At 34.9% G+C, this 15,948-nt stretch overlaps 1 protein-coding gene and 1 pseudogene across 1 annotated transcript; both read right to left on the bottom strand.

Moving 5' to 3' along the window:
* Positions 1 to 5,566: 5,566 nt before the first annotated feature.
* On the bottom strand, positions 5,567 to 7,744 carry LOC120132597 (annotated as a pseudogene).
* A 6,834-nt stretch (positions 7,745 to 14,578) lies between these two features.
* Positions 14,579 to 15,322, bottom strand: LOC120132878. The gene is made up of 2 exons (XM_039149571.1): positions 15,082 to 15,322; positions 14,579 to 14,952 (listed from the first exon to the last, which is right to left on the bottom strand). The coding sequence occupies exons 1-2, from the start codon at positions 15,320 to 15,322 to the stop codon at positions 14,579 to 14,581; spliced, it is 615 nt and encodes a 204-aa protein (XP_039005502.1).
* Between the last annotated feature and the right edge of the window lie 626 nt (positions 15,323 to 15,948).

Below are 15,948 nucleotides of genomic sequence, written 5' to 3'. Positions count from 1 at the left end.
GGCAAGGTTCAAGTACACAATAGGTTTCGTAGTTGCATAAAACATGGAGGGATTCTAAGAAAAAAAATGGACTTATCCATTTACAATTTTAATTTGCCTATTACTTTAAAGTAATAGGTTTCGAAATTCCAAGTATCGATACTCCAAGTACCCGTTTGAAGTAAGCAATTAGTGCATTGACATCCCCATTGACAATTTCCTTTACTTTACCTTTTTCAAGTGCATTGTAGATGTCTTTTTGTGTAAATCCAACATTATGATAACCCATATATAAAGAGCATTGTAGAAGTAATAGGTAAATTTACAATGTACATGGAAAAGTATATCGGTATAATGATAATATCATAAACTTTTGTATATGTATCAATACTTTGTTATATCGGTCTCGATACTTTAATTCCATATAAAGGCTCAAACAATGTGCACGCAAAATGTATCGATACACACACACAAATACACACACACACACATATATATATATTCCATGCTTATAATTCTGAACCTATTACTTTAAAGTAATAGGTTAATTTCCAATGAAAATGGTTAAAAATCAATCGGTATCATGATAATATGCGTAAACAATGTACACGGTAATATGTTAATAAAGCTTGATAACAAATCAAGTAATTAATTAGTTATGTTATCGTCGGATTTCTAAGGCTCCATCAGCTTTAACTTTGGTTAATTACACATAAAGGCTCAAACAATCTGCATGGAAAATGTATCGATACACACACACACACACATATATAATTTCGAAACCTATTACTTTAAAGTAATAGGTTAATTTCCAATGAAAACGGTTAAAGTCTATCGGTGTCATGATAAAATGTGTAAACAATGTACATGGTAATATGTTGACAAAGCTTGATAACAATTCAAGTAATTAACCAATTATGTTATCGTCGGATTTCTAAGGCTCCATCAGCTTAAACTTTGGTAACAGTTTAGGAGTTACCTAATATGTTGATAATACTAATAACAAATTAAGTAATTAACATATTTTGTTATCGTCAGATTTCTAAAGCCCCATCAGCTTTAAAAAAGGAGCTACCTATTACGTTACATAAGCGCTACCTAATATGTTATTATACATGATAATGTTTCCAGTAATTAACTGGTTATGTTATCATCATATTTATAAGGTTCCATCAGCTTAAACTTTGGTAACATTTTAGGCGTTACCTAATATGTTGATAATACTAATAACAAATTAATTAACCTATTTTGTTATCGTCGGATTTCTAAAATCTCATCAGCTTTAAAAAGGCGCTACCTATTACGTTACATAAGCACTACCTAATATGTTATTATGCTTGATAATGTTTCCAGTAATTAACCGGTTATGTTATCGTCAGATTCCTAAGGCTCCATCAGCTTAAACTTTGGTAACATTTTAGGTGTTACCTAATATGTTGATAATACTGATAACAAATTAAGTAATTAATCTATTTTGTTATCGTCAGATTTTTAAAGCCCCATCAGCTTTAAAAAGGCGCTATCTATTACGTTAAATAAGCGCTACCTAATATGTTATTATGATTGATAATGTTTCCAGCAATTAGCCGATTATGTTATCGTCGGATTCCTAAGGCTCCATCAGCTTAAATTTTGGTAACATTTTAGGCGTTACCTAATATGTTGATAATACTGATAACAAATTAAGTAATAAACCTATTTTGTTATCGTCGGATTTCTAAGGCCCCACCAGCTTTAAAAAGGCGCTACCTATTACGTTACATAAGCGCTACCTAATATGTTATTATATTTGATAATGTTTCCAATAATTAAGTGGTTATGTTATTGTCAATATTTTTTTGGCGTATTTTACATACGATGATAACATAACCGGTTATTACCATTATTATTACCAACAAAAATAATATTTTTGATGAAATCATATAACATTTTCGATATCAATTTTAACCGATCACTTATTTAATTAGACATGTCGTTTTTTAATCGTATTTTAACTGTCTCACAGAATAACTTTCCGCTGACAACCCTTTAAAATACATTATAATATATTAAAATTTATATAATATTATAAAATATTTTAAAGGATAAAGTTTTGGTTAATTCCTGAATTTCACTATTTATCTCACGTTAATCCCTAAATATTTTTCATCTATATCCTGTTATTGAATTTATTTGTTTCACTTTCGCCTTTAAATTAAATAAAATTATTTTAATTAATATATAAATTAATTAACTAAATAAAAATTAACAAAATGAGCAATCACGAAATCTAGGTTTTCGTGTAAAGTTTATTCTACTTTGCTTGCCTTTGAAATAAAGAAATCCCCAATGTTGCCTCTTAATTAACATTAAATTGAATTTTGGAAGGTGTATAAAGTAATTATTTCCAGACCTAGCATGCAACAGAAACATGCAAGATTCTAGGGTTTTCCCTTAGCACCTTGATTATGAAATAATAATATAGTTCTTTTAATTATGATTTTATTTTAAATTAGTTTCCAAATATAAAAAGTTTTATATTTTTTTTAAATTATAACCTTTAAAATTAGTCTTTATATTTTAAAAATATTTTATATCAATTCTCAAGCTATTAGCGTTAAAATTATCTATTTTGAAGGTTATGATAGTTGAATTTATGATCTTCTAAAAAAAATTCAGGATCTTCAAAAATAGATTAATTTTTTTAGAAGATAACATGTTCAATTTTTTTAAATGATATAGATTCAATTTCCAGGAATTCAAAAATCAAGAGTTAAAAAACATTAACGAAATTACCTAAATTGAATAATATTGATAGTTTGAGGATTGATAAAGAATGTTCTAAAGTTTACAGACCAATTTAGAATGAGGTTATAGTTTGAGGACCGATATAGAATGTTTTAGAGTTTAAGAACCAATTTCAAATGAGAGTATAGTATGGGGAACTCTTAACAATTAACTCCTGATTAATTGAAGATTTGATTGGTATAATCTGTGTGGTTTAAATCTACTTTAACTAATTAACTTTTTTTTTTGAAAGATGCACTTATTAATTGGTTGGATTAATGGAAAAATGACCAAAATGATTACTTTCAAAGCTTATTAGATTAGAAAGAAGGGAAGCAATGGTAGTTTGATGGTTAATTAATGATGAACAAGTTGAACAAGTGGGTGATTTTATTATCTTTAATTATCGTATACACTTATGACTAATAAAGAGGCTGCTCTCTACGATTTGATTACCCTTTGATAAAAGCAAGCAAATGCTAATCATACTTATCAAGAAAATTTTATTAGTAGCAACTAGCGTTTGTACTTTTATTAAAATTTGGTAGGTTGCACCAACGGACTGAGGTGGTAAATGAATTATTATTATTCTTCGAGGTCTGAATTCAAACACTAAGAATGTTGTATATGAGTGTTCAATATCAAATGGATGATAGTTATATTTGAACAAAAAATATTATGTATTCACCCTAAATTAAATAAAAAATTTGATATGTTAAACTACATCTTTAGTCTATAAATTCGTGATGAAGTTATCATCTTTTTCATGTTGTTTTGATAAAAAAAATATTAATTATCTCGATAATCTGTGTTGGTCGACCATCTCGTATCATCGGTCATCATTCACAATACGATTAATATCAAAATATTTATATTTCATTTCATTTTCTTATGTTTAGAATAGTTTTTCACGAAACCACCTCAAAATTAATGAAAATCCATCTAAATGTTATGCATTCTAATGCCCTACTCTCCTTTAACGTTCGTCTAATAAAACTAAATTTTAGATATACGGTTCAACTTTATAGAAAGAATGCATGTCTTTCGAACAAACAACCCTAAATCTCTCAAATTTGGGAATGCTTCCAAACCCTCAAAGGTGTTAAATTTTGTAGGTTAATGAGTTACGAAAAGGTTTTAGGAAAATTTCAGCTTATGTTCCACAAAATTGGACAACATCAATCGATGAATTTAGGCCTACTCTTGGAGCTGAATTTAATAAACGGTCCAAATTGCCGAACAATGAACTCGCCAAAGAATAGTAGAAAAAAATAATAATAACTCAAAATTATAAGAGAAAGTCAGGGTGGTTGTGTTGACTTGGGACAAAACAAAACAAAACAAAATAAATAGATAAAATTGGCAAATAAATAAGAAGCAAACGGTGGGAGAGAGGGGCCATTTAGAGAAAATGCAAGTGCGTTTGGGTTCTCTTGGAAAAGGATTTTGAATACCCTTTTCTCTTTAGTTTAATTATGACTGTGAATTCATCTCTATGTCGGTCATCCTATGGTTGGAAAATCAATATAAAAGCCAAATTTTAAAGGGATTTCTTGAAATAAGTCAAAATCTTTAAAGTAAAATTATTTTAGTTTAAACGCAAAATAAATCAATTATGTTTTGCAAATAGAATATTGTATCATTCGAATATCATAAATAAATGATACTAAAATTATATTTTTATTTAAAAATGATTTAATTTAATAAACATTATATAAGTTCTTTTTATTAATTTAGAGTAAATATAAAACAAAATCAATTCAAAGATAACTCTCAACCATTTAACATTGAACATTCACACTTTTGATATTTTCATAATTCAAAACCTCATATAATCATTCCTTTACCACCAAATTTTTTTTTAAATAAAAAAGAAAAGTATTCTTTTTATGGGCTCACAAAGTACAAAAAGGCAACGGCAGTTTCCTCGTTTTTTCTATGAGTATATAGATGGATAAACATGGCGCCGGTTGATGATATGGATGACGGCTGACGCGCCTGTTTATTTATTGGGTAAAGTTTACTAGAGGTTCATGTATTATATTCAAATGATCTTTTTACCTATTAAGTTTTCAAAAGTTATAAAATACTCATTAAATATATTAACTTATTATAAAATAATCATTAAATTTATCAAATTATTACAAAATGATCATTGAACTTATCAAACTATTACAAAATAATCATAAAATTATCACTGTTTTATAACATGTATTAATAATAATTTTGTAGCATCAATAAATTTATCAACTAAAAAATCATTTCTACATGATTTAGTGATCATTTGCATTCTTTACCATTATGTTATAAGCCCAAATTCCAACACTGCTAATCCAATGAGCCAACCTATGTGTACACTTAATTTTGGACATAAATCAAAGGATGGAGAGAGATGCATGCATGGCCCTGAAGTTGAAGACGAAGTAAAAGAAATAAAAATGCATTGAATTTGAATACAAATCTGTGGACATGCACATCGTTTATCTTCAAAGTTTAATATTCTTCGACTTTACTAGATATAAATTACCAACCACATTTCTCAATCATACGAATGAATAAAATAAAACATGAATGCATTATGGTCAAATGAACCTGTTGAAGAAACACCTATGCAATCGGTCTAAATTTAAAATAAATAATAAAATACTCTTACATACAAAGATTTTAAAAAAATACTTTGTTAAGAAATGATTTAAAATACCCTTTTTATACTTTCGGCAGCTCTTTGCTCTTATTAGGGAATGCCCATAAATGCATGCCGACGCATCAAAAGAGTCCAAGGGCACTGCCGTTTCAACATTTATCCGTGTTCAAACAGCTATTTTAGGAATGCAACATCAGTTATAGCATACGGATGCAACAAAGTACCAAACACGGTTCCAAATGTATCATCACCATTCAATATGTGTAATTGAAAAAAATTCATAGAACCCTAGCTCCTGCTGAATCGGTTGAAGATCAACTCGACAAATGTAATATATTAACTTCTTGTGGTTCTCCTAATTACCACGTTTGAATATGAGAGATGCCAGGTTAGCCCTCCACCCAATAATCAACGACGACGGTGCTTGCGTTTTAGGAGAAGGGAAGCTAGTCCCGGACACATGCTGTAACCGGGCACGATTGGATGCTTGACATTTGTCTCTGCCATCCTGGAAGAGGTTCAACAAGCACATTACCAAATCACCAAAGCATTGCTTAACTCAGAGTCCACTCTTCCAATAAAGACTCACTAAGAAAACGTTTGTGCAGACTAGGAAAGGAACCGAGATATAGAAGTATGAAAGTGTATCATCACGCACATCGTACATCAATAATACAAACTGGTGTGACAGAAGGAAAGGAAACAAGGTATAAAATAAGTATGAAAAGTTAATAAATCTTCAAACAAGATTAAAGAAATGAAGAGATCATAGAAATGAAATCAAAGACTTCAATAACTTCTAATTTTATGACACGAAAGCTGGACATGGAGACAAAAACTAAAATCGATTCCTGGGTAGAACTTACAATTAACCCTAAAGATTTCAAAAAAGTTTGAAGAGTTTTTATTGCAGTAAATAATGTGTAAAAGTATAAAATCAGTCATCATGATAGGCATACTACTGGAAGTCCTCAACTGTACTGTAAGGGAGCTAAATCCATATGCAGTCAAGACTCAAGATTACTGCAAAAAAATTGTGCTTTAAAAGAGTTGGCACAATGGGAAAATCATCAGCTAGAGAAACAGGTCCATATTAGTCCAAATCATAATGCTAGCAATTCTCTAAGCACCAAAAACCTGGCTCAATCAAAGATTCAGTATGATTGAAGATGCCACTTGACCCTCTCTAAATGTAAAGAGATTAATAAAGGAAAAGCTTTTCTCTGCTGTCTTCTCCGAATGTCAAAGCCCTGCAGTCAACTTAAGAAGAAGCTAACGGCTTTAAATCAACTAACCAGTGTAAAGATAAAGGTAGTCAACCCTACCTTCTTCCAAAAAAGAAAGGATCAGTTCCCTTAGGTGTGCTTAAAACAAAGAAATAACATGTACTTAACTTAGTACTCGGGAAATATTTTGGACAGGATGGTCAAGGAAATGCATGTGGCTCAGAGCAGGGTTTTAAATGGCATTCGCGGTCACATTTTCGGTCGCGTCGCGTTTATCACGGTTGCAGATATAACGGATACTATTGTGGTCATTGCGGATATCGCGATCGTCAATTATTTTCGAAGGAGCTGATTTTTTTTTAAAAAAACCGGTTTTTTAATAAAAAAAATTAAAATAACGGAATAATAGCGGAATAGCGGTCCACTATTGCCGCAATTAGCCGCGATCCATTAAATTGCGGCCACGATCCGCCGCTATTGGTGTGATCCTGCTTCACACCGTTATTTTCCGCGATAGTGGTTTCGGACACTGCTGCGACTGCGATATTCGGCCGCTATTTGAAACCTTGGCTCAGAGCGCAAATGGTTAAAAGAAAATTTTTGTCCGGTAAAAGCATGCACCGGCGCTTAATTAAGGATTATGAAATCATATTTAAAGAAAAAAAAATCATAACAAAGTGAAGGTAATATATCAGCCTAAATTTCCAAAAACAAATAAATTATGTGTATTTGTTCTTTGTGAATTTTATCAAAAACAACCCTAATCACTATTAACAAGACTCAGTCGGCAAGTGAAAACACCAGCAACCATATTCAGATAACAAATAACATAATTGCCTGAACATTTCAAAGTATCTGCAGAATAGTCGCCATTAATGGATCCGAACTAAGCTGCCAATAAATTCATACGGGAAATATGCTAACAAAAACAAACAAAAGATAAAGCAACCGTAAAGAGAGAGACCCATACGTGGGAGGCACCATGCCTTCAGAAGCAAATGTGGAAAGGCCTTGTCATTGCTTGTGTTTAGGGTTAGAAGTGCATAGTACATATACTCGTCCGCGGCGCTTAACGGTTCTGCAGAACTCGCACATCTTTTTCACTGATGCTCGCACCTTCATACTTAACACTGCATAATCCAAATATCATCAAACAAGCCAAATCATATATAACAATAACATAATTCAAATTGTGGTTGTGCTCGAGTTTCGGTCATGTTTATGGCTATTACGGACATAGCGGGCGCTGTTGCGGTGATCGCGGTAAAAAAAATGGGTCACGGACGACACCGCTACCGCTGTTTAAATCCTGTATAACTACAAGTAAGAAATGAATCAATGAAGCAGAGATTAGCAATTGCAACCGTAACTTTTTTGCAAGTAATTCAATTTCAGCCTCGAGAAAAAAAAGTATGAATTACTTTTTCACAAATCAAACGAAAATGAAAAGCCCTTTACAGGTTAAATCAAACAGAAAATGCAACAGAGTGATACAGAGGCAGAGAGCAGGTAACACAAATCGAGTAATAACCCAAAATCCAATGGCTCAAGTAGAAACCAATCTTCAAGTTAAGTTTGGGGTTTCAGAAATTACCTTATCTAGTTTCTTGATCTGGCCGAGACTTGAAAAAACAAGAGCGGTGGAGAGAGGCTCGTCTAGCGGCGGTGATGTGTGAAGAAAGACGACTTGTGGTGGGCCGGGAATTTTTAAAGGAAATTTTGTTTGAGCAATATTGGGTTCGAATCCTGCCTTTAAAAATAGAGGAAATTGGGTCCAAAGGTTTGACCTACAATGAGTATTTGTAGTAGGTTTTTTTGGCCCAATATCAAGAGTCCAAAAATTATTTGGCCTAATAGGATATTTCAAATTTTACTTTGCAGTCGTCGGTTTGGGTAGAAAACTCAACTAATTTTGTGAGCTTGGAAAGGGGGTTTTGAGGGTATCGAGACTTATCTAATAAGATTACAAGTGAGAACATCATTCGAAATTGTTGAAAATGATAATGATTATTAATGTGGCATAAGACTAGCCTTTTTCTGTCGCTCGTGAAATGACGAGGACACTCGAGTTACTTGAGCGTATGCATATGCAATTTGTGATTGAGAATAGAGATATCTAGATTTTCTCCCTCAGTGCTGAAGCACATTAGTATCAGTGTGTATGTTGTAACACTCTAATCCAGTTTGACCCGAAGATCCATGGATTACAATGCCACACGAGCCCCAATTTTTTTTCAAAACATTTATAATCATCAAAATCATTTGTCATAATATAAGAGGAATCGAAATCAAGTTTATAAAATATGGGAGTCTCCCAAATACATACAAATAAAACCATAGAGTTTAAATCAAAATAGAGTTATGATTTGAATAATACAGGTCCACATAAAATATATGCCCTCTAAAATATACTCAAGACATACTCTGTAGATGTCTGGTCTTGAATGTATATGTACGATAGGTTCCACGTCGATCCTCTACTGACCTGCGCACAGAAACACATTCCATAAGGAGAGCTCACAAGTTCAGTGCCACGAAATAACTATACAATACTACATGCATTCATTACATGAACATGTTGATGCGTAAAGTTATAAACAAGTAAACTATAGAGGCAAACATGAGATAGACCTAGTGATGTGGTTGGAGGAATTTTACGTGCATCTCGGATAACATACTGGCCTATCTATAACGTGATAGCTTCAGGGTAAGAAATGAAATTTTACGTGCATCGTAACTTATAGCCCTAGTCTATCTCAAATACCCGAGAGTTCAGGGTGAAGACCAGAATTTTACGTGCATCGAAAGCTGACTTCCCAAACCTATTCGAGCGTAGGGTGCGATCCGAAATTTTACTTGCATCTGATGCATACCTATTCAAAAAATATCCAAATATTTCACAAATAGAGGATGATCTTCACAAAACTAGAATGACTCGAGTTTTCTAGCCGTTTCCCGAGCATCATATGAGGCCAATCTTATGGCATCCTAACTTGCTTGATTTCTAAGTGTGAATTTTCAGTTATCTTGATTGTCTTCACTTTGATCGAATACTTAAAGGTTGTATGATATCAAAACACCCAAGCCTGAACATCCAAATTGATTGAACCAAAATGCCCAAAAATCAACAATGGTATCGATATTGTGCCAACAATATCGATACTGACTATTGGGTTCGATACTCACCTTGAGTATCGATGCCAAAAAAAAGCTTCGATGTTTTGAAATATAAGGCAAGTTTGTGAAAAAAATATCAATACTCCTTCATTGAACCCAAGTATCGATACCCCTTGAAGGATTATTGATATTTTTTTTCACAAACTTGCCTTATTTTTGCCTTATACAAAGAACAATATCGGTAATGTTCTTATAGTACATATGTCGAAGGCCTGGAGTGCCCTGTTCTAGGCACGAAATTGCATCTAAATCTCACCCATTCACTCCCATAAGACTAGAAAAGCTTATTAAAGTTTTTTAAGGTCTTAGAGGTCGAAAGGTATCATCTTTCATGCTTACAAACATCAAATGCGGGTTTTACCATGAAATTACTCGACCATGCTTCGTGAGCTAAACAAACCATATATGCACATATAATGACCTACATGTGGTATGTTCAAGTCAGAATCGTGTTACCTTGATGCTAGGTGACTAAAAAAAGTCTTTAAATCACCCAAGAGTTAGCTTCTCCTTGCCTTGGAGCTCTCACCCTTCTTTGACACTAATCAAAACCATGAAAATGAGGTGTTAACTCATTTTAGAATTTAAAGGAGTATTAGAAATGATTTCTACAACATAAAACTCCCAAAAAATGGACTGAAACCTTAAGGTTTCCTAAACCCTACTTAAACCCATTTTTGACTAACTCAACCAAAACTTGCAAATGGAAGCTTGAATAAGAGCTTGGAGGAAGAAGAATAAGATTCCACCTTAGTATAACTGAGTGGGTTTGAAATGAGATAAAGTTCTCATATTCTCTTGAAATTTTAGAGAACAATGAGAGTTTGAAACAAGAGGAAGAAGACAAGAAAATGGTGAAAATGAGATATGGTGAAAATGAGATATCAAAGGGTGGGGTGTTTCAGACATTAAGTCATCACTCTTGATGGGAAATCAACTTTGATTCAAATAAATGGGTTAATTATCCACCTAGTCCTTCCTCATTTGGGTTATATTCAAAGATAACATTTTAACACCTAATGGGCTCATCTTAGGCCCAAATCAATTTCAGTTGGGTCCAAAACTTCACAAGATAAGGGGAAATTATTCTAAGGTCCATTTGAATAAACCCGAAACTCCAAACCCAAAATTCAGGGTGTTACAACTCCCCTTCCTAAAAATATTTTATCCTCAAAATTTACCAAAAGAGAAGAGATGGGGATATTGAAGCTGTATATCCTCTTCGGGCTCCTAGTCCCCTCCTTTACTCCATGGTTCCTCCACAAAACCTTCACTAATAAAATCATTTTGTTCTTTAGTTCCTTGACATCTCTGGCAAGGATTCAGATTGATTCTTCTTAATAAGTCAGATCTTGCCTCACTTTAACTTGCTCAAAGGGTATAACATGGGATGGATCAAATCGATATATTCGAAGCATGGATACGTGAAACACATTGCGGATGCGCTCAAGCTCGACGTTAATCGATATGCCACTGGCCCAACTCTTTGTAAAATCTCATATGGTTTGATGAATCGTGGAGTCAATTTACCCTTGTGACCAAACCGAATTACCTTTTTCTATGGGGAAACCTTTAGGCATACCTTATCTCCCACTGCAAACTATATATCCTTACGCTTCAGATCAGCATACGACCTCTATCTATCCAAGCCTCTTTCAATCGACTCTAAATCAATTAAACATTTTATTTGGTTTCTCGAATCAAGTCGGAACCTACGATCTTACCCTCACTGAGGTCCGTCCAACATAACGGAGTCCTACACTTGCACCCATACAAGGCTTCATAAAGATCCATCTGAATACTTACCTGATAACTATTATTGTACGTGAATTCCACCAATGGCAAGTGATCTTCCCAACTACTCTAAAGTTCTAAAACAGTGCACCTAAACATATCTTAAAAGATCTGAATGACACGCTTGGATGGTCCATCTGTCTGAGGATGAAAGACAGTGCTAAAGAGAGAAATTTAGTACCCAAATATCCATGTAGTGCTTTCCATAATAGAGAGGCAAAACGTTGATCTTTGTCAGATATGATCGAGATAGGAACTCCATGCAACCTCACAATCTTGCGGATGTACAACTAAGAGGAAATTATTCTAAGGTCCATTTGAATAAACTTGAAACTCCTAACTCGAAATTCAAGGTGTTACAACTCCCTCTCCTAAAAAGAAATTTCATCCTCAAAATTTACCTGAAGAGAAAAGATGAGGATACTGAAGTTGTATATCCTCTTCGAGCTCCCATGTCGCCTCCTCTATGCCATGGTTCCTCCACAAAACCTTCACTAACAGTATTATTTTGTTCCTCAGTTCCTTGACATCTCTAGCAAAGATTCTGATCGGTTCTTCCTAATAAGCCAGATATTGCCCCACTTTAACTTGCTTAAGGGGTATAACATGGGACGGATTAAATCGGTATCTTCGAAGCATGGATACATGAAACGCATTGTGGATGCACTCAAGCTCCAAAGGCAACATTAATCGATAAGCCACTGACCCAACTCTCTAAAATCTCATATGGTTTGATGAATCGTGGAGTCAATTTACCCTTCTGTCCAAATTGAAGTACCTTTTTTCTATGGTGAAACCTTTAGGAATACCTTATTTCCCACTATAAACTCTATATCTTTGCATTTCATATCAGCGTACAGCCTCTGTCTGTCCAAGCCTCTTTCAACAGATTCTGAATCAACTGAACTTTTTGTTCGGTTTTTTGAATTAAGTCGTGGCCTATGGTCTTACCCTCACTAAGCTTATCCAACACAACGGAGTCCTACACTTGTGCCATACAAGGCTTCATAAAGATCCATTTGAATACTTACCTGATAACTATTTTGTACGCAAATTCCACTAATGGAAAGTGATCCTCCCAACTGCCCTTAAGATCTAAACATTGCACCTAAGCATATCTTAAAAGATCTAAATGACGCGCTTGAATGGTTCATCTATCTGAGGATAGAAGAATGCTAAAGAGAGCAGTTTAGTACCCAAAGCTCCATGTAGTGCTTTCTAGAATCGAGAGGTTAAACACTGATCTTTGTCGAATAAAATCGAGATAGAAACTCCATGCAACCTTACAATTTCGCGGATGTATAGTTGTTCCAATCTCTCTAATGTGAAGTCTATCCGAACCGGAAGAAAGTGATCAGATTTGGTCAGGCAGTCCACTTTAATCCACACTGCATCATGCCAAAATCTCATCATCGGTAGACTAGTTACAAAGTCTATAGTCACATGTTCCCACTTCCATTATCGTATCTGAATCGGTTGTAGTAATCCTGAGGGAACCTTATGCTCCGCCTTTACTTGCTAACACATTAAGCATTTAACAACAAACTCGAATACTTCCCTCTTTATGCCTGGCCACTAATACAAGGGTCAGAGTTCTTGATACATCTTGATACTACCCGGATTGATAGAAAGGGGGCTGTAATACACTTCATGAAGGATCTTGTAACGTAGTTTCTTGTCTGTGGGCACACACAAATATCCTTTAAATTGTAGCACACTCTCATTGCTCAACTCATAACCTGAGGCCTCACCTCGAATGACTTGCTATACTCAGGTCTTCAACCGATCATCTGAACTTTGCAATCTCTTAACTTAACCCACTAACTCATGTTCAACCCACAACTTGACTAATAAATTACCCGAGTCAATCAAACTCAGACGCGCTAGTAAAGCTCGTAACTCTACAATGGTCTTCTTGCTCAAAGTATCTGCAACAAAGTTTGCTTTATCGGAATGATAGTCGATCACACAATAATAATCCTTTAGAAGATCTACACATCTTCGTTGCCTCAAGTTCAACTCATTTTGACTAAGCATATATTTAAAGCTCTTGTGATCCATAAAGATGTGACACTTCTCCCCAAACAAGTAATGTCTCCAAAATTTGTTTCGCTCGTGAGGCTTTAGTTGACGAGTCGCATAGGCCAAAACTTTTCTTTCTTGTATCTAGACACACCCAAATCCATTTAATGACGTATCACTAAATACGGTAAAGTCTTTACTTGATTCCAGTTACGTTAAAATGGGAGCTTGACTGAGGTTTTCTTTCAATTAGTCAAAACTCTCTTGACGCTTATCATTCCATATGAAAAGAACTCTTTTCTAAATTAACTTGGTTAACGGTGCTGTAATCATTGAGAAACACTTGATGAAACAATGGTAGTACCCTGCAAGGCCTAAGAAACTGTGCACATTGGTAACATTATTAGGCGGTTCCCACTCTAACACTGTCTAAATCTTCTGAGGGTTTACTCAGATGCCATCAGTTGCTATAACATGACCCAAAAATACAACTTTGGTCAACCAAAATTAACTCTCCCCAAACTTTTCATATAAACTGACACTCCTGAAGTGTTTGCAGAATGATGCGGAGGTGATGATCATGCCCTTCTTCGGACCGAGAGTACATAAGAATATCATCGATAAAGACCACAAAAAACTAATCTAGATAGAGATATAATACACAGTTCATCAAATCCATGAATATCGCCGAGGCATTGGTGAGTCTAAATGATATTACGAGAAACTCATAATGGTTGTTCCTTGTCCTGAAAACAGTCTTGGCAATGTCAGCATCCTTGACTTTCAACTGATAATATCATAACCTCAAGTCTATCTTAGAAAACACAAATGCTCCCTTGAGTTGGTTGAACAGATCATCTATCATAGGGAGAGGGTAGCGGTTCTTGATAATTAACTTATTTAGTTACCGGTAGTTGATGCACAACCTCATCGACTTATCATTTTTCTTGAAAAAAAGGACCAGCGCTCCCTAAGGCGAAATGCTTGATCGAATGAAACCCCTCCCCAACAACTCATGAATTTGATTCTTTAACTCCTTCAACTTTGTTTGTGCCATATGATAGGGTGTAATGGACACCAGAGTTGAACCTGGAAAAACCTTTATGCTGAACTCAACCTCACGGTCTGGTGGTAACCCCGGTAACTCATTCGAAAATATATCAGAGAACTCTTGCACGGTACGAATACCTCCAGCATTGGAATATAACCTTGCATGTATACCACATGAGCCAAGAAGGCTTCGCACCCACCCTTGACTCAATAATCTCTGAGCCCTGACTGCAAAAACAACCTTCGTAATGTAACCCGATATCTCAATGGTCATCACTACTTTGGTTCCATCATCTTTTCAAAGTTTAAGTTATCTCGGCTTACATCTCAAACTTACATCATGCTTTGTCAGCCAATCCATGCCTAGGGTCAAATTAAACTTCTATAATGGTATTTCCATTAAATCGACCGAGAACACTTTACCATGAAGCTCTACGGGGCAACGACAGTGAACCTTATCAATCAAAACATCTAATCCCCTACGACTAGACACTCTGACCCCTATCTCTAAATCTTCGACTAGAATATTTCTCTCTTGAACAAGGTCATAGAAAACGTAGGAGTGGGTGGAACTCGGATCTAATAATGCAATAACAAGAATTGAAAAGGCTATAAATATACCTAAAATCACGTAAGCAACATCGCACTTCTCCTGGTCTCGCATGACATACTAGCACGAGGTTAATCTAGACTCTTAGCCGGTCTCAAATCTGGTGTTACCCCTACTGTATTATCTTGAAGTAGCTCTGCCATCCCTCAAGGACCCTCTATCTCACTGAATAGATGACACATATCTTTACGATGATGCGGGGGTTGAACTCTGAGCTCGGGGACAGTTTCTGACAAAATGGTCCAAGACCCACAACTAAAGCAACCTCATGTTGCCCGATAACACTCTCTATGGTGTCTACACCTACAAGTCAATCAACTGGGTGAACTGGTGTTTACTCAAACATACTGGCACTCTATCTAGCAGCTGATGACAAAGGTCTCCTATGAGAGCCATATCTACCCCCGCATTCTTAACCTTGAGTTGCTCCCCTATACGACCTTTATGGTGTTCTCCCTGAAATATAGGGGCCTCTGGCTTACTTCACTAATGACTGTGATGACCCAGCTGTCTCTAGAGCCATCTGGCTTTGACCCACTGAATCACTCATCTCTTGAGCCTTCTTGTACAAAATTATTTCTACTATTTTTCCCTGGCGAGTCAAGTCTACAAAGACATGATGAGGGTTGGCTATCAATTGAGTGAGGATATCCAAGTGGAGGCCCTCCATAAACCTTATG

Source organism: Hibiscus syriacus, unplaced genomic scaffold (assembly GCF_006381635.1).
Source record: "Hibiscus syriacus cultivar Baekdansim isolate YM2019G1 unplaced genomic scaffold, ASM638163v2 tig00001728_pilon, whole genome shotgun sequence".
Lineage (NCBI taxonomy): Eukaryota > Viridiplantae > Streptophyta > Magnoliopsida > Malvales > Malvaceae > Hibiscus > Hibiscus syriacus.
The sequence above is the reverse complement of the archived record's forward strand: the minus strand, read 5'-3'. Positions and strand labels throughout refer to the sequence as shown.

Coding starts and splice junctions, on each gene's coding strand:
- LOC120132878 (XM_039149571.1), bottom strand. CDS start 15,322: ATGCGAGACCAGGAGAAGTGCGATGTTGCTTACGTGATTTTAGGTATA. Junction 14,953..15,081: donor TTGCCCCGTAGAGCTTCATG/GTAAAGTGTTCT, acceptor AACTTTGAAAAG/ATGATGGAACCAAAGTAGTG.